At 37.0% G+C, this 18331-nt stretch overlaps 3 protein-coding genes across 3 annotated transcripts; 1 reads left to right on the forward strand and 2 right to left on the reverse strand.

Moving 5' to 3' along the window:
* Positions 1-7213: 7213 nt before the first annotated feature.
* LOC149767828 (uncharacterized) lies at positions 7214-8891 on the reverse strand. Its single transcript, XM_089930403.1, has 5 exons — positions 8560-8891; positions 8320-8443; positions 7900-8223; positions 7683-7790; positions 7214-7576 (listed from the first exon to the last, which is right to left on the reverse strand). Exons 1-5 carry the CDS (start codon positions 8889-8891, stop codon positions 7214-7216), a joined length of 1251 nt encoding a protein of 416 aa, XP_089786529.1.
* Positions 8892-9071: 180 nt separating this feature from the next.
* Positions 9072-12753, reverse strand: LOC148700076 (uncharacterized). The gene is made up of 4 exons (XM_089930404.1): positions 10460-12753; positions 10067-10378; positions 9882-9981; positions 9072-9800 (listed from the first exon to the last, which is right to left on the reverse strand). Exons 1-4 carry the CDS (start codon positions 12751-12753, stop codon positions 9072-9074), a joined length of 3435 nt encoding a protein of 1144 aa, XP_089786530.1.
* Positions 12754-16749: 3996 nt separating this feature from the next.
* Positions 16750-17383, forward strand: LOC103704828 (uncharacterized). Its single transcript, XM_008788286.6, has 2 exons — positions 16750-17097; positions 17205-17383. The coding sequence occupies exons 1-2, from the start codon at positions 16782-16784 to the stop codon at positions 17219-17221; spliced, it is 333 nt and encodes a 110-aa protein (XP_008786508.2). The 5' UTR covers positions 16750-16781; the 3' UTR covers positions 17222-17383.
* The last annotated feature ends 948 nt before the right edge of the window (positions 17384-18331 follow it).

The following is an 18331-nucleotide window of genomic DNA, read 5'->3' on the forward strand; positions in this document are numbered from 1 at the left end:
ACAAATTGCGGGCCCAATGCAATAAAGAGCCAGAAGATTACGGAGCCTAGCAATCATCGACCGTCCCACGACCAGGACCACCCCCTGGAAACAGGCCGCTCCCGTTGCCTTCTTCCAAGGAGTCCTTGTCAGTTCTTTCCCTTTTCTAGAGCAACACGTTACTCTTAATGAGAAAGCTTACTCAATTGATCTAGATCATTATATCACTCTTTAGATTATCATGTTGCATGCGTCATAGAAGAAGTATAGGAAAAGCCCGATATAATTCTAGCAATCCTTTTCAAATAAGGTTTAATCGTAACCAGATTAATTCTCGTTCGATTAAACATATGGTGATAATTTTTTCTTAATGAACTCAATTTCTAAGCTCTCAAACCAAATACGAGCAAGACTTAGGTTTGCTGGTCAACATTAATCTTTCCCATGCTTACACTAAATTGAGATGTTGGATTGGAGAATGCACTAGATATGTACAATTATTGACTCTGATTAATTCTATTTTTTTTAAATAATTTTTTTGTACTACATAAAAAATATTTTTATAATTATAAATATAAAATTTGTTTTTTTTGGTATAACAGTAGCTCACGTCAATCTAGTATGAGTACTATCAGCAGCAGAGTCAAAAAAAAAAAAAAAAAAGATGATACTCGCTGTCCACAAGATCTCTCTCGAATGATGAGCAACAAAAAAGGTAACTCGGCAATCCTGTTCGCCTCTCTTTCGCTGATCAATCAGATGATAGCGCAATGTATTAGTTGGCCATCCCCTCACACCATAGAGTCAAATAACTGAGTTTTTTAAAAGCATTTAAGCCCGCTCTCTCTTTATCCGCACATCATTTTCTTTCTTTCAAAGGATGAGAACTTGTAGGAAATCAAGTGGCTGAGGCGAGGGAGGTGCTTTCAGGGATCTCTCCTCCAATAGCACTGCCGCACGTGGCATGAAATATATTTGCCACGTCCTTTGCGCAAAGTGGCTTATCCGCTCCAAGGCTCCACGTGGTGGGGTTGGGAACCATCAAAATGATGTAGGGTGGAAAACTGGTCTTGGAGGCTTTTGAATAACATCACCACCACCACCACTAACCCAAAAGGAGCACTACTTAATTCTCAAGCCATTGGGTTCACATGAAAAGAACCACAAGAGCCTTTAAGGTTGGTCCACCATCCTCAAAAAGATGAGATCATTATTTAATTTGTGCAAGACTTGTCATTTAGCTTGGAGGAGCCTGGTTTCAATAGCATTGTGGTAGATAGGGCATCAATGATGGGTGTTGGTGGATATCTTCATCCATGAAGAAAGAATGACGCAATTGTGCCGTAGATATGAAGAACATAAATGCTACATGTTTGAATTGTTTTCGATTTTTTTTTTTAGTAAAACGATATCATGTTTGGTTTTCTTTGTCGATTGGCGGTGGTTTAGGTTCGCTATGCAGTTGAAACAAACTTCCACTAGAAATGAGTGCTCTATTTGAGATTAATTCATGATTACTTACTAATGCACCACCATTGAATATCCATTACATGTCAATTGTCATTCAATATTATTATTTTTTTTAGGAAGCCTAGCCACTCAAAAAAATTTTAAAATTTGTTGTCTATCGCACTTGAAATCTAGTGAAACAAAAGTTTTTTTGCTGAGATAATACATATTTGAGTGAAAAAAGAATTATTGAGTCTTTAGAAAATTGGTATCTTTCAACTAGTCTAACCAAGTCAAATAGTAGACTGCTCGAGCTGGGCTTGCCAGTAAAAAGGACTAATTGAGCTCAAACCAAGCTTGACAATAAATATTAAAACTTGATTGCCAAAGTTACTTTTTGAGTGTAAGTCCAAACTTTACTGAATTTATTCTAAGCTATTCACGAACAATTTTGATCATTTTTAACCCTACCTTACATGTTGGATTTTCTGATGGATATGCTTATGTACAAGGCTTGCATGTTTTCAAATAGAACTTGGATATAATGAAATCTGCATTACATATTTACATTTCTAAGTCAATGTTCTAATGACCAGCTCTTGGGAAAGATTCGAGATTCAAAACATGGCGATGGTAGTATATCGGCATCAATTTTCTTTTTATGGAGAGAGAGACCCATGCTATATAAAAGGTTACATATGAACAAGCAAGGCCTTGCATAAGACATGGCGACAGCTTCTCTCTAAAGCATAGAGGCATAAAAGGCCAAAGTTTGCCTAAAAATGAGTAAACAAACTTTCATAGCTAAAAATGGAACCTAAAAATGGTTTAGGTTCGCTATGTAGTTGAAACAAACTTTCACTAAAAATGAGTGCTCTGTTTGAGACTAATTTATGATTATTTACTAATGCACCACCAATGAATAGCCATTCCATGTCAATTGTCATTCAATATTTTTTTTAATGTTTTTAGGAGGCCTAGCCACTCAAAATATTAAAAATTTGTCGTCTATCGCACTTGAAATCTAGTGAAACAAAAGTTTTTTTGCTGAGATAATGCATATTTGAGTGAAAAAAGAATTATTGAGTTTTTAGAAAATCAGTATCTTTCAACTAGTCTAACCAAGTCAAATACTAGACTGCTCGAGCTCGGCTTGCTAGGCTAATTGAGCTCACACCAAGCTTGACAATAAATATTAAAACTCGATTGCCAAAGTTACTTTTAGAGTGAAGTCCAAACTTTACCGAATTTATTCTAAGCTATTCATGAACAATTTGGATCATTTGTAACCCTACCTTGCATGATGGATTTTCATAATATAAAAATTGTGTTATATGCTTATGTATAAGGCTTGCATGCTTTCAAATAGAACTTGGATATAATGAAATCTGCATTACATTTCTAAGCCAATGTTCTAATGACCATCTCTTGGGAAAGATTCGAGATTGAAACAATGGCGATGGTAGTATATCGGCATCAATTTTCTTTTTATGGAGAGAGAGACCCATGCTATATAAAAGGTTACATACAAGCAAGGCCTTGCATAAGAAATGGCGACAGCTTTTCTAAAGCATAGAGGCATAAAAGGCCAAAGTTTGCCTAAATGTTGCATTTTGCAAAATATTTGGACTCCCCAGCTTTGTTAGATTGGTCAAAAGATCAGAAGATCTAGAGCACTCTATATAATATTATGCTTTTAACAAGAGAAAAGAATCTAAATATTTCTTGTTCATTAGATATTTAGGCACTTTATCCCATCCACTCCGGGCAAATGAATCCAAACAATCTAAAAGTAGAGAGTAGAAAGTAGGCCGTTGGCGGCTGATACCATTGTGTCCTAAAGGCCCATTTAACTGAACAAACTAACCATGGCTTGGGCCTTGTAGTGCCAGGCTAGGGTTGAGTACATTTTGATAAATATTTGCTTGATTTGAAGCAAACTGATCCAACCTAAGCATGACTCAGCTATCACTTCTCCATCCACTTAACTTGGTTTTGAACTGTATTTCTTCTGAAATGACCCAATTCTTATGTAAAGCAAGAGGAAGTAGCGCGGCGGCGTAACATCCAAGCTTGACCTGACCTAAATTTACTCAGCATGGTCTTAAGTTTCAGTTTAGAAATTGTGAAATGGATTCAGATTCAGATTTGCTTGATCAAATATAGAATTTGGTTGAGTCATGTAAGATTCGGTAACTTAGGGGTGTCGATTAGACCTAGCTGTTTAGAGTTGCACCCCTAGATTAGAAAGATCATGTGTTCAACTTTGAGCTAGAGCAGGGCTTGTTTGAGATGACCTCTCTCTATGTGTATATATAAATATGAGAGATTAGGAGGAGCTAATCCCCACCTTCTATCCTATATCCACCTTATCTCTTGAAGGCGGATACTGGAATCAAAATCCTGCCTCTTAAGTGGCAAGGGGCTTATTGGAGCACCAGTATAAATATACGATGCATCGTACAAGAATTATAAATTATTTAGTTTCACTATTTTAGTTTTTTTTATTACTTAAGCATATAAATCTGACCATGTTGGTTACTTGGTCATTTTTTTCGCTAGAGCTAGATTCTTGGGTAAACTTACCGCACCTTGATTGAAGTATCTACCTTGCCTTGCCTGCATTCTTATCAAACTTTTAACCCTAGCCTTTGGCCACTCTATTATGTGCCACATTCAGAATTTCCCACATAGTTTAGTTAGCATGAAACTCCATGTAGGTCAAGATATTTAGCAAATTGGTATTAGCGTAATTTGATGGTTCCTAGGTCTAGCCTAGCCCACAGACATTTTTGCAAGGCTACAATGTACAAGAGCTGCAGTAGTCATAATCTGCGGACTATCTATCGACTTACTAAAGTCTGACTATAGAAAAAAAAATAATGCCCTTTCGAAATTACATGGTGTTCCATATAACTAATCTGCTTGGTTTATCGTCAAATTGTGGACTTAGTCAGCATCGAGAGTACTAGCTAGCTAATATTGTATGTTGGGACAAAAAGTATATCTATTGAGACTTGGTAACTGGTACTACCATTGTTGTTGATATAATCCAATGCTGTTGCCTAAATTTTGATGGTACCTTAATTGTTGAATAGAGTCTCCTAGTGTTGTTTTGAGAATTTTCTTTGATAAGATGTAGAAGGCTCATAGGGACTTGCAGAAGAGAAAATTATGGTGAAAGAAAATTAGAAGAAGACCTGGGAGAGTGATTTGCAATAATCAAATAGTTCGTCGTAACCAAATATCAAAAGCTATCTTAAAATCCTTTAAATAGTCGTGTAAATAGACACTCAAAAATGCTAATCATAGAAAACTTTTACTATAGGCACTATATCTAATTAAAGGACTCTTAATTTGAAAAAAAAAAATCTAAATTTCAGAATAATTTCGTTGCTAAATTACAGCTGAACATTTCGGTCACTTTTTGATTCAGAAAACATTAGAATTTAGCCAAGGGCCATGATATATCAATTATAGATCTCAAAGAGATATTTCCAATGATTCCAAGATGATTGAAGTCCAATATCTATGTGAAACATTATACTTTCAACAAAACTTGCTTGTTTGATTTAGATATTGGCAAGCTTCAACTATAAGAATCATTGGATCCATGCTGCATTGTTATCATTGAACTTCATGGAATTTTCTCTACGTAGTAATGAATTTTCCATTTTGATCCATTAACATCTACAATATTTTGGAGATCAAAAAAAGTATTTGTTAAATCTTTAGATAACAAAACATGCATGGCAAAGTTATCCTGCGGTCGAACTCTTCCTCGACTTTTAAATTTTATTTTCCATTTCACTGATTCAGAATCTAAATATTACCATCACTTAATTGATTTCTCCTGTCATTATGTTTTACCTACATCACAAGAGCGTAATTCTCTTTTAGTATATTATCACGCAAATGAATGACCCAACAATGAATTTGGTGAACTTTAGGTTTATATGTCTCACTTTTCATTTTTGGTGTGCATCCCTGCCTACATATGGTTAAGGCTTTCTTAATAACAACACCTACCGACCTTCCAAAATATAAAGCTAGTTCCAAGTTCGTAGTATAAATTTCGATAGCCATGGAGATCCTTAAAATATTACAAGTCACCCTAAATCAGTTAATTAGCTTGTAAAGTGACAGCTTAGCTACAAGATACCCAGTCCAATCCTAGCTTCACTATACATTTTATAATCTTAAGGAATTATCAATCAGCTTTATTTGTCTTTCGTGAGTTGTTCTCAAAAATAGTTTAAAAAAGATATCATAAATAAGCTGACATTATGTTTTAGACCTTTCTTAATTTCTTTTTTTTAATAAAAACCTTCCTTGATTTCATTGTTGCCAAGCATTTGATAAGGTTGATGCAGTTGGATATTGTAAATTAAAATGAGCGAGAATTTGGATGGGGGAGGGGTTTGAGGGAGAAGGAAAACAGGTAGTCCGTAATTTACGGTAGAACTTCAACTCTCATGTCCTTCCAAGAGAAGGTAGCCGACAGAAGGAGGCCAAATCGTCAAAGTCTTGCACCCACTAAGTCAACATCTAGAGGCGATCTAAATGGGATTCGGTGATTCCGTAGACCCAAGTACCCGAAGCCCACGGGAAGTACGTAATTCGGTAGAAAGCCACAATAACAATTTCTTAATACGATTAGTCTAACTTAAAAGACCATTTCCACCAAGCAGGCAACCTTAATATAAATCTTAAAGTAAATTACAAAAATATCAATAAAATTAAAAAAAATTATATTTACATCCAGCAATAGAAAAAACCTACACCTATTCTTTTGAAGTTTATTTTTATCTAATACTTTAACTCATAATTTAATAGAAAGTTAGTCAAAACGTTAACATACAAATGTCACGTAAGAAAAAAATTTGAATGACCAAAATAACCTTACAAAAATTTTTCTGAGATTTATGTTTGTTACATTTATAACTAATATTTTGTAAAACCTACACTTATACCCAGTCAAATTGACAGTATTAGTCACTACCAGAAAACACGCGTATAGTGACGGAGATTCCCGTCACTATACCGTGTTTCCGGTTACTAATATGGAATTGGTGACCGGAGCTCCCGTCACTGACTTGGTTACAAAAACACGCGTCACTAAATTATCAGTGACGGCGGAGATTCCCGTCACTAACCCCCATGACAGAACCGCCGTCACTAAGCAGTTACAAATTCAAGAATTAAAAATTTAAGAAATTATGTATTTCCCGTCACTATCTAGTTGCGGAGTTAGTGACGAAGGTAACTTGGTCACTGATTTTGTCACAGAATGCGGTCACAAGTTTGGTCACTGATCTGTCACAACCTTTAGTGACAGATTTAGTCGTCACAGACATGGTCACACATTTTGTCACTACATTTGTCATTAATCCCGTCACTGACCTAGTGATAAGTTTACCGTCACTAATTGGTTACAAACGCGCTGAGCAAAATCAATTTTTATTAACCAAAATCCTGTCACTAAGTTTATGACTGCTCGTCACAATACTTGGTAAACAATTTAGTAACCAAAATTTGGTCACCGATCACAATCTAATAACCTGGTACATTTGGTACATTGATTGGCTCATAATAATAATAATAATAATATCATTAATAGCAAAGGCATTCAACATTACGCAAAAGTCATTTTAAATGTCATTCAAAATTGGCATCAACATGTCCTGAATCCATCAAAATCAAAGTCTAAAAATATGTCATAAAGATCAACAGAGATTTCATTCCTCCTAGGAATGCAAGGACCTATCATCTAAGGCAAAAACAATCATAATGAAGCATGATCAGCAGAACCAGAATTACCATTACACCCCTGATCTGCATGCCTTGTTCCAAAGCCAATCTCTTCTCTCATCTTTTGAAGAACCTCCTCTTGCCATTTTTTCTTTTCCTGCTCAAGAATACGTAGAAGGTCTTCATGAGTGTACAGCTCTGGAGCTTGACTTGTAGAGGTGGAAGAGGATGATGATTGCCCAATAATTCCAGTGAGATCCTCTAGGGGACTAAAGCCATAGACATGGCCATGAGTTGGGACACCAGTTGCCTCAAACCACAAGTCATAATCACGTGGAGGAGCATCTGAGGTGGAGGCATCACCATATTTTTTTGAGTATTCAGCTGAATACTTTGCCTGCCAGTTGATTTAAAAGAAGAGAAAAACATTATGGTGGATCAAACAAGAGATAAACATGAGCAAGCTCAATAATATTTATGAATCATAAAAAAATTATACTTACCATGACAGCTTCACTTCTCTTATCTACATATCCTCCCATGCCTTGCTTTGTCTTATGCGTCCGATTAAAAGATTCAACTATTGTTGGCTCCCTACCTAACTTTAATTTCTACAAAAGAGAAAAGAAAAAAATCATTAACATATAATGGGCTAATTTAAGATGATTGAACAATAATATAAAAATTATTATAGAAATCTAATTGAATAAAGATATGTACCAGTCGTTCGTCATGATTGACAAATGCGATTGATCCTCCACAGTGTTTAGAGATGCTACCATTCTTCATGGTGTTTCTATTATTTTTGTTGGCTTCTGATTTCTTCTTCCATTTTGGGGAGATCCAAATATCAATTAGCTTATTCCAATTTTCTCTAGAGATCCAATTAGGGGGTTTATCATGGGCTTTATTTAAATCTCCTTTTGCTTCCAAAAGCTTTTGGCTTCTGACCCTCCCTAATGAGGTTGTCAACCGTCGCTGACAATGCTTGTCCCAAACTTGATGCACATGATGCAATTGTCCTGGAAGAATTGTGTGTATCTCCTAACAAAAAAAAGGTCGCAAGTAATCAGACTTATTAATTGGCATGTGTAACAAGGGCAAAAGTTAATGATAAGAAATATAAATTAATTACATCACCTCAAATTTGTTCCACATTCCAACTTTAGCATGTGTAGGGACCTCCCTCCATGACAACCATGGACCATTGAAAAATTGGCGCATGATAGCAACAACTTTGTGACTGACCTCATAATCAAAAAACCTGCAATTTAAAAAATATTCATTAGAAAATAAATTAAATACTTTAAATGCAACAAACACATAAATTCAAATTAGTGATATAAGAAAGTGATATTTTCATACATTCCTCTTGTGCACCTAACAATCACTTTTCCATTTGCATCAACAGGGGCTTTAAGGGTTGGTTCTCGGCCATTGCTTTGTCGTGGATCAATCCCAAGTTCATCATTCATCTGATCCTCATTCATTGTATCCTCATGATTTTGCACTGCACCATTCATTTCTTCATCGTTTATTTCTTCATTTGTATCCACCTCTTCGATCATGTCCCCATCAGGAATGTAATCATCATCATCATGACAATCATCGACACGCTCAGGCAACCTAGAAGGTTGAGAAGGAACTTGAGTAGCAGCCAGTATTAAAGCTGCTTTTCCATTACCTCTTGGTTTCCCTTTTTTCTTGGCCATAACTGCCCAACAATAAAAAGTTGTAGTTAGTTCACAATGTAAATGTCAACAAATCCAATCAAAGTAAAGAACAATCAGTGGACCTGTTGCTTTCCCTTTGCTCTTTCTCATGTCTGCACAATTATAATTTATAAGTCTAAAATTAGTTATATTAGCATTCACAAAGTTGCATGTTGTATTTTAATCTTCCTCAGCCTCATGCTCCTCTTCCTCGGTTTGTTCATCTTCAAAATCTTCTTCTTCATCCTCAAAGTCCTCTTCCATTTGGTTAGTTGTCAACTCAATTTCTGCTGCATCAATATCTTCTGCATCTCTGTTAACACCAACCAAAATGTCTGGATCATCAAGCTCATCTGTCATCGAGAATGGGGTAGGAATCCTGTGGTTTTCTTCTTGATAAAAATCAAGAAAATTTTCTTCTGGCACACTAGGAGTGAACCTACCTCTAGCTTTTGTCTTAATTACTGCCCACCACAATCTTCGATTCTTCTTCTTACCTGGGTAACCAGTATAGAACACCTGATGTGCTTGTTGAGCTAATACAAAAGGATCATTGGTTGGAAGTCTTAGTTTGTAATTGATCTCAACGAGGCCATGTTGAGGGTGCACTTTCATACCCTTGTCTCTATCATACCAGTCACATTTGAATAATACTACTTTATTACCAACCCCAAAATAGTCTAACTCGATAATGTCAACCAACATCCCATAATAGTCACTCTCAAAGTCATTGTAACTGCTTCCCTTAATGCACACACCACTGTTGAAGGTTCTTTTATCCTTTCCATATTCTTTAGTGTGAAATCTGTACCCATTCACAAAGTAGCCTTTATAACATTTAACTTTATTCCCAGGGCCATATGATAGGTCCTTTAAGCGCCCATCAACATGATTTTTGCTGTCATTAACCTAGCATGATAAAAATAATATCGTAAGAATAAATCAAGAGAAAGTCTAATTTATTATTATATTTATGAATTATGTACTCACATATGACCTAAACCAAGCCGGAAACTCCATTTCGCGTCGTCTTTCCAAATCTATTTGGCTTATATTTGGACAAGATTGCCGGATATAATCATCAAAATACCTACAACACAAAAGCTAGAATCACATATATTGTACTCCATATGCATTTTTAAGGATGATTATAATTAAGCACTTGTGTAACTTACTTTCCAAAAGGTTGAACCTCCTTACAATTCAGAAGAACATATAATTCAGCAGCATTAAACTCCTGAGTAGTTAAATGCCTTCCAAAAGGTTTCCCAAAAGGCCGACCTTGATGAGCAAAAATGGATAGACGATCCACGAGATCAAACTCCCCTTCGTCTTCATTACGGGGAACTTGATTTAACCTCGTTTGTATAGAAGGCTCAAAATAATGCGAACAGAAAGTTGATATTTCTTCTATGATGTAAGCCTCGACAATAGAACCTTCAATCGATGCTCGATTCTTTACCTTCTGCTTTATATCATGCATAAGCCTATAAATAAGATTAATATGTTAATTTCTCAAATTTAATGGATACAAAAAAACTATTTAATAAAATTATAGAAATTGTTACCTTTCAAAGGGGTACATCCATCTGTACTGCACGGGCCCCCCAACCTTAGCTTCATAAGCTAAATGAATAGGTAAGTGCTCCATTGAGTCAAAAAATGCAGGAGGAAATATCTTCTCAAGTTTGCAGAGAGTTACCACAATATTTTTCTCAAGAACCTCCATATCTTGGACACGCAAAGTTGTGTTGCATAAATCTCTAAAGTAACAGCTTAATTCTGTCAATGCATCCCACACTGGTGCTGGCAATACTTCACGGAATGCAATTGGAAGCAATCTCAGCATGAAAACATGACAATCGTGACTTTTTAACCCGTAAAACTTATAATCATCCAGGTTAACACACTTCGATATGTTTGAAGCATATCCATCAGGGAGTCTTAACCCTTTCACCCACTTGCAGACCTCCATTGCTTGGTCTTTGGACAATACATAGGAAGTTGGAGGCTTAACTAGCTTTCCATTAACAAATTGAATCCTCAACTTGGGATGCTTGCAATACAGCTCTAAATCTTGCCTTGCTTTCACATTATCTTTAGTCTTCCCTTTTACATCCATACAAGTGTAAAATATATTGAGAAACACATTTCGAACAATATGCATGACATCTAAATTGTGTCGAATAAGTAGTGTATGCCAATAGGGCAACTCCCAAAATATGCTCCTTTTCACCCAATTATGATCTTTACCGAATCCAGGAATGGTGTGCTTAGGAGCTTTCAAACCAAAAGTTACATTAGGCAAGGCAGAGACCCTATTTTTCAACTCCTCACCAGACAGTCGAGGAGGTGGGGGGTCTGTCTCTATTCTACCATTGAAGAAACCATCAACTTGGTATCTGTATGCATGGTCCATGGGCAAGAATTGACGATGGCAGTCAAAAAAAGAAGTCTTCCCACCATGTTGTAGTGTAAAAGTTTTTGAGTTCTCCATACAATACGGGCATGCCAACTTTCCATGTGTACTCCATCCTGAAAGCATGCCATATACAGAAAAATCGTTGATAGTCCACAATAAAGCTGTCTTCATTTGAAAATTCTCTTTTCTAAAAATGTCATAAGTGGTGACCCCTACTTCCCACAATATTTTAAGTTCATCAATCAAAGGCCTAAGCAAGACATCGATACTTTTGCCGGGGCTCTTAGGTCCAGAAATGACTAAACTTAGAAAAATGTAGGGTCGTTTCATACATATTGATGGTGGAAGATTGTAAACTGTTACGAAAACTGGCCAACAAGAATAAGGACGAGCTGATTGGCTAAAAGGGTTAAAACCATCTGTACATAACCCAAGTCTCACATTACGAGGCTCGGTAGAAAAGGATGGATGAATGCGGTCAAAGTGCTTCCAAGCCTCCCCACAAGCAGGATGCACCATCTCATCTGAATCACCTCCCTTTACATGCCATGACATGTTTTCAGCCGTTCTGCTTGACATAAAAAGCCTCTGAAGTCTTGGTGTTATTGGAAAATATCGCAACCTTCTATAAGGAACATCTTTTCTCCTACCACCACCATCATTTCTTCTGAGTTTATATCGAGGATGACCACAAATAGTACACTCAATCAAATTCTCTGTTTCCTTATAGAATAGCATACAATTATTCTCACAAACATCAATACTTGTATACTCCAACCCCAACTTCCGAAGCATCTTCTTTGATTGATAGAAATCAAGGGGCAGCTTCTCACTTTCCGGCAACATATTCTTCACTATTTTCATGATTCGATCATAGCAAGATATACTCATATTAAATTCAGACTTGCAATTTAATAATTGAGTAATAGCAGATAACTTAGAGTGTTTTTTACACCCTTCCCATAAAGGTACTTCTGCATCTTTCAACAAAGAATAAAAATCTGCAGCATCCTTATTTGGCTCTTCCTCATGATTAACTTCAAGTGCACTACTCAAATGGAGTTCCTCTTCTGGACCCATAGCTTCCATCACCATGGTTCTATATTGCTGACCATGTTCACAACCAACATCCATTGATGTGGATGCTTCTACTGCACTTGTACTTACAGGAGCAACTGCACCAAGTAACTCCCCATGTGCAAACCATGTTGAATACCCCGGTGTAAACCCCTTTCTCAACAGATGAACATTGACCGTATCACGGTTAAGAAATTTCTGGTTGTCACATCTCATACAAGGGCATCTAATCTTATCACCACTACAATACTCTAACTGAGTAAATGCAAACTCAAGGAACCCTTTAACTCCATTACAGAACTCAGCTCTTATATAACCATTTTCACTAAGTCGGTGGTACATCCAATTACGATCAACTGACATAGTTCCTCTAGAAATCAAAAAAATAAAACAACATTAGAAAGCCTAGAAAATATTAAAATTCGGGCCATTAAAAAACACGAAAGGCAAGATCATAAAAAATGTAAAAGAAACAAAAACTGGTATGATATTTATGAAGATGAGAAGTTATCATAAGAATGACAAAAATAAGTCATTCAATCTTGTCCTAGCATCATTGACATTAAAAAAGTATTCAATCTTTATAAAAAGCTGAACATAACGAATTAATCTTTACAAGTTATCTCTTCATTCATCTAATACCAACAATATTCAAAAAGCATTTAATCTTTACAAAGACAAGGAATACAAGTCAAATCATCCAAATTTACATATGGAATACTATCTGCTTCACATAGAACAAATGTCAATATACATGATCGCCTCTGATGCTAGGAAAGCATGGCACTTCTTAGCAAGCTTTTTTGACCACCTTCTTGATTGCACACTGGAAATAAGTCACAACCATGAAGCAACACCATTTTCCACCACTTTCCATTTTTCCTTGCAGATGAACAATGATTGTAGAAATGAATAACATGACGAAGAAATTAAAATCCATGAACTTTACAGAGTCAAGTTAAAGTTTTGAGAAAATTTTCAAAAATGTAAACCAATGTCATAAGAAGCATGACTGGCATGCTTTGAAGTACTATTCAACAATTATGAAAATAAATTTTGCAAGTTGATGAAGAATCAATAATTGATACTCTTTTTTAAGTATTAGATCTCTAATGGGCCCAAGTTTGGTGCTTGACGAATGATATTCATAGGAAAGCTCAAATATATCACAATACACAAAGATTAGATTTCCTACAAAGGTCCAAGTAAATAAAATACATTCAATTATATTACATTAAATTAGAGGTTACTGTAGATTCAGATTTAGGAGGAAAAAAAATTGCACCAATGATACACAACTCTTCCCTTAATATTTTCACATGAACAATAAAAAAATGGAGATTAATCATTGAGAGCTAATAGTATCGGACCATTGGAACCACAATATCTGATGTTGAAACTCTTGAAACAAAGTACTACTATAATCCTTGGCAGCTGGAAACACAAGCCTTTAGTCAATGATTTCATCAGTTTTTCAGTTGAAGTTGTTTCAAAGAGTGAGATCTGTTTATTTAGAAGAACCCCCAAGAACATATATTCTCTAAATCCTGGCTGCTTCATATTTCTCAAAAAGAAAAAAGGGAAGAAAAAAAAAAGAAATAGTTGCTGCTCCATGTCACAACATGAGATTTTGCGGTTCCAAACTTAACAGACACTATTAATCAAAAAATTCGTCTGCTAAAACGAAACATCAACAGGGAATTAAGGGAAACAAACCCTGCTTCACCACAGCATCTCAAAAACCCTGCTTCACCACAGCATCTCAAAAATCCTGCTTCACCACAGCATCTCAGAAAGGAGATTAAAATGTATACATTTACATCCACATCTGGAATCTTGGATCATGTATATAATGACTAGATGAAGATGAACACAAAGAGATGTAAACACAGGATCATGTATATAATCGAAAGGCACGGCGATCAAGCGCGGCGCCGGATCCACAGGGGGAGACCCTCGGTAGGTTCCTTCCCCCTTCCTCTTCCTCTTCTTCGTTTCTTTTATTTTGTTATCATGGGGTAAAAGGAAATGGGGTTAGGGTTTACCTCCGGGAAGAACCGGTTCTGAAAACCCTAGCCGACGAGCAAGAAACAGGGGAGCGTCGACGGGGTGACGTAGCCGCGATGATCTCGTCCCGGGCGAGAAGGAGATGAACACAGGCGCCGAGCAAAGAGACAATGAAACCCTCGGTAGGTTAGGGTTTACCTCCGGGAAGAGATCCTAGCCGACGAGCAAGAAGGAGGGGGCGTCGACGAGGTGATGTAGCCGCGATCGGGAGGCGTGATGTTGCCGTGGTCGCCGTCGGTAAGGGGGAGCCGGAGAGGAGAGGCCGGAGGTGGAGGGGAGGAGAGGAGATGGGAAGCCGCGATGCCAAATCCCTAACCACGCCAATCTTTTAATCGAGACCAAATGCTTCGAGTCCCAGGCTCACCCTGTCACCCAGCTCCAAATCGGGACGGGACTGCAAGCCAAATTTCATATTGAATTATTTTTGGACTAAGTCGGTGTGCAAGCCAAATTTCATATTGAACTATTTTTTATCTATAAGGTTGATTGGAAGAAGGCTGATTGGACGGAACTTGCTGGAAAAAATATTTTTGAACTTTAAAGCATGGTAAAAAAAATTCGAGACCTTCTTCCAAAATCCAATCCCATTGCAGGAAAGTTGCAATAGGGGTACAAATGGGTCATGGCCAACACCATGAGATTTGAAAATGAGAAGGAATTTGAGTTTTCTGGAGAGCGTTTGGAATTTGAGTTATCGAAGAAATTTGTGCGAAACGGCGGGCATACTTAGTTTCATGTTGGATTTTCCTCCTTTTATCTTTTTTTAATTTAGATTTACTCAAAAATAATATTTTTAATATTTATGGAATTAAAAATTAAATTTGGTGACGGAAATTTTTGTCAATAACCTGTCACCGCCAAAAATAATCTTTTAAAAATTTATAAATACTTGGGTTACGATATTTGTGACGGCTGAATTTGTCACTGCGGGGTTGCAATTTCGGTTATCATTTTGCTGACAGATATCCCGTCACTATGATGGTTACTAAGGTTTGGCGCCCATCCTACCCGCGCATTCTGTGACCGATCTGTCACTAATCGGTCACTAAGTTTACACCATGGTGACCAAATTTCTGGCGGTCACTAATCAGTCACAAATAGTGACTGATAACGGTCTGTCACTAATTTTCCGTCACTATACGCATGTTTTCTGGTAGTGAGTGAAACTATTTATCTATTATAAAAAGTCAAATATATCTCTACAAAATGTTAAATTGACTTCTTTGAATTTTTATATTTTTAAAAGTCTTCTTCTCTTCAAAATTAAGTAGTTAGGATTTTTCTATCACTTCGCCATTCCACCACGAGCGTTTTTAATCGACGAACGACCAACGACCAACAATAAGCTTTCTTTCCGATCAACATCCAACAACCAGCATCCTTTCCAACCAACATCCGTCGTTCCTGATCAGACTTGGTTCTCGCTTCCTTACCTACCATGTCATAAAGATCGAGGATGCTGGTGTATTATTTGCCGATTTTGAGTTCTACTTGTCCAATACTATAGATATGATTCTTTAACATTATCGTTGTGGATGGAAATTCCAATGCCTATATATAGGCATATGATAGTTTGGCAGCATATTATCAAAAGGATTCAAATCAATACATGTATTCTTTTGGAGGGCGGATTAGTTGCAATTCCATGGATGGGCTAGCTTAAGTAATAAAACTCTTCATACTAATTTTCTGTAGCAGAAAATTTTAAAGGCACCCCACTTGTTTGAAAGATTTAGATTACTTTTTTCTTAGCACATAGCTATAGTTCATCAAGATCAAGCTTAGACCCATGGTATCTCACAACTTTTTTCTTTCTTGAGTGGATGTTATATCACTTAAGGCTAATTTGATCATTTTTTTTAAATTAGTGGTTTGGCTAACATTCTGTTAAGTTATAGGCTAAAGCGTTGGATCAAAACAAACTTCAGGAAAATAAGCGTAGGTTTTTCAAACTATTGAATATAAGTATAATTTATTCCTAATCTCAAAGCTTTTTGTAATTTATCCACCACTTAAGGGTAATTTTGACTTTTCATATAGGATATATTCTTGCAAGTATAATAAAACGTAGGTGGCAAGAGGTTTTGTAATTTACTATAAATCTTAATATTCCATAACAGTCCAACTATCCTTTCATAACCAAACAATTAAGCATTCCAATTCCCAAACTAACTTTCAAGTTAAGCTACTAATTCTTTATGTATATATTTGTCATTAGACTTGGTGACTTGGTTGACACGGTCCAAAGACGCAAGGGCTATACTTAGGGTTAGGGGGGGGGAAGAGAGAGAGAGAGAGAGAGAGAGAGTTGGAGATAAGGGATTATGGAAAGCTCAAGAGCTGCTGTTCTACTGCTGGCCGTGGTGGTGGTGGCGGCGGCGGTGGGGGCGATGCCGACGCATGCGGGGATGAGCGCAGCGGCATGCAAGGCGGAGCGGCGGGCATTAATCAATGCATGCAAGGCGGTGCTGTACGGGGAGCTGCCGAGCCCGCCGTGCTGCGAGCGGGTGCGTGTGAGCCATGTCGAGTGCGTGTGCCCTGTCATCACTCCCAAGCTCGCCGCCCTCGTCGACGTCAACCGCTTCGTCGGCCTCATCGAAGGGTGCGGCCGCCGGGTGCCTCACCACTTCAAGTGTGGCAGTAAGTTCTAATCCATTCATTGCCACTGTTGATATATGGCTTCAAGTAGTCTTTGCATGCTTCCCATCTAACGAAGGGAGGGAGGGTGATTCACATTCTTTGTGCAGGTATTACTACTCCCTGAACTGCGAAGCTGGAAGAAAGATGCTGATTCTGAAAGGATTGCCAGTATGTAATAATAAAAACTTCTTATGCTGTTTGAAAGTGTGGTGTTGAATGAAATAACGAGAGGAGAGGTTAATTACGAACTCCGCTAAGAGGTTATAAAGCAATGGTTATTAGTATTTTGTCCTCCTTTAATATCTAGTAACAATGTCCTTCCGGGTATTGTTTAATGCTTCCAATACCTAGTGCAGTGAAAGAAAGTTTTACAATTGTAATGTCGATTCTCTTCTTTGATGGAAGCTGACGAATCCAATCTTATTTGCTGCGACATGCTTGATATCCTTCTGTTTTGAGGGGTGACACCCTTGATATCGGCGAAATTCTCTAGATATGGTTAATATCTTAAGCAATGCCTGGTGTTCCCATGCGCCAGTTCTAGCAAATTTTATTGCAAGCAAAGCTTAAACTGTACGTGAATTCAGAGCCTTGGAGGGGACAAATGTCTGTATGCGATTTGCTATTCTGATTCTGAAATTGACAAGGGGAATTTAAGAACGAGGACTGCGTAATCCTCGAGTGCTGGGTACATGTAATTCGTTTTTTTGCTGAGGAAGTGAGCTATCCAAGTGGAGATAAGTGGGGTTTCAAATGAAGAGATACTAAAGAATAACTTTATTTTGCCTTTTGTTAGAAAAAAATGCCAGTTGAGTGGAATAAGTGAGCAGAAAAATATGATAATTGGCAATATATATAAAATGGAATAAACTGGAAGATGGTAACCAAACATGGCTCCCTAAAGCGTTCAGAGAGTGGTTTCATTTTGCTGAACTCTATTCCTCTATTCTTTGTTGACTAGGTTAACAAAATGAAGATACATTAAATTATCAATAATTCCCCTAGTTCTGTTCAAAAAAATCCACTACACTACATCATGAATTTTCCATTCCATGATTACGATTGCATGTATTCATAATTACCATAACTTAATGGATTTTTCTTGATGTTATAATGGGGTTCATGATTTAAATAAAGCATAACTTTATAAGCTTTTTAGTTGAACCATCAATGTATAGTTATCTTTTTCATCGTCATAGAAGAATTATGGATGACCTGCCAACAGATTTGATGG

This window comes from Phoenix dactylifera, chromosome 4 (assembly GCF_051530095.1).
Source record: "Phoenix dactylifera cultivar Ajwa chromosome 4, Ajwa_hap1_PhDact_Kaust_v1.1, whole genome shotgun sequence".
In the NCBI taxonomy this organism is placed as follows: Eukaryota; Viridiplantae; Streptophyta; class Magnoliopsida; order Arecales; family Arecaceae; genus Phoenix; species Phoenix dactylifera.

Coding starts and splice junctions, on each gene's coding strand:
- LOC149767828 (XM_089930403.1), bottom strand. CDS start 8,891: ATGGCCAAGAAAAAAGGGAAACCAAGAGGTAATGGAAAAGCAGCTTTA. Junction 8,444..8,559: donor AATGGAAAAGTGATTGTTAG/GTGCACAAGAGG, acceptor TTTAAATTGCAG/GTTTTTTGATTATGAGGTCA. Junction 7,577..7,682: donor AGAGAAGTGAAGCTGTCATG/GTAAGTATAATT, acceptor ATCAACTGGCAG/GCAAAGTATTCAGCTGAATA.
- LOC148700076 (XM_089930404.1), bottom strand. CDS start 12,753: ATGTCAGTTGATCGTAATTGGATGTACCACCGACTTAGTGAAAATGGT. Junction 9,982..10,066: donor GAGGTTCAACCTTTTGGAAA/GTAAGTTACACA, acceptor TTTGTGTTGTAG/GTATTTTGATGATTATATCC. Junction 9,801..9,881: donor CGGCTTGGTTTAGGTCATAT/GTGAGTACATAA, acceptor TTATCATGCTAG/GTTAATGACAGCAAAAATCA.
- LOC103704828 (XM_008788286.6), top strand. CDS start 16,782: ATGGAAAGCTCAAGAGCTGCTGTTCTACTGCTGGCCGTGGTGGTGGTG.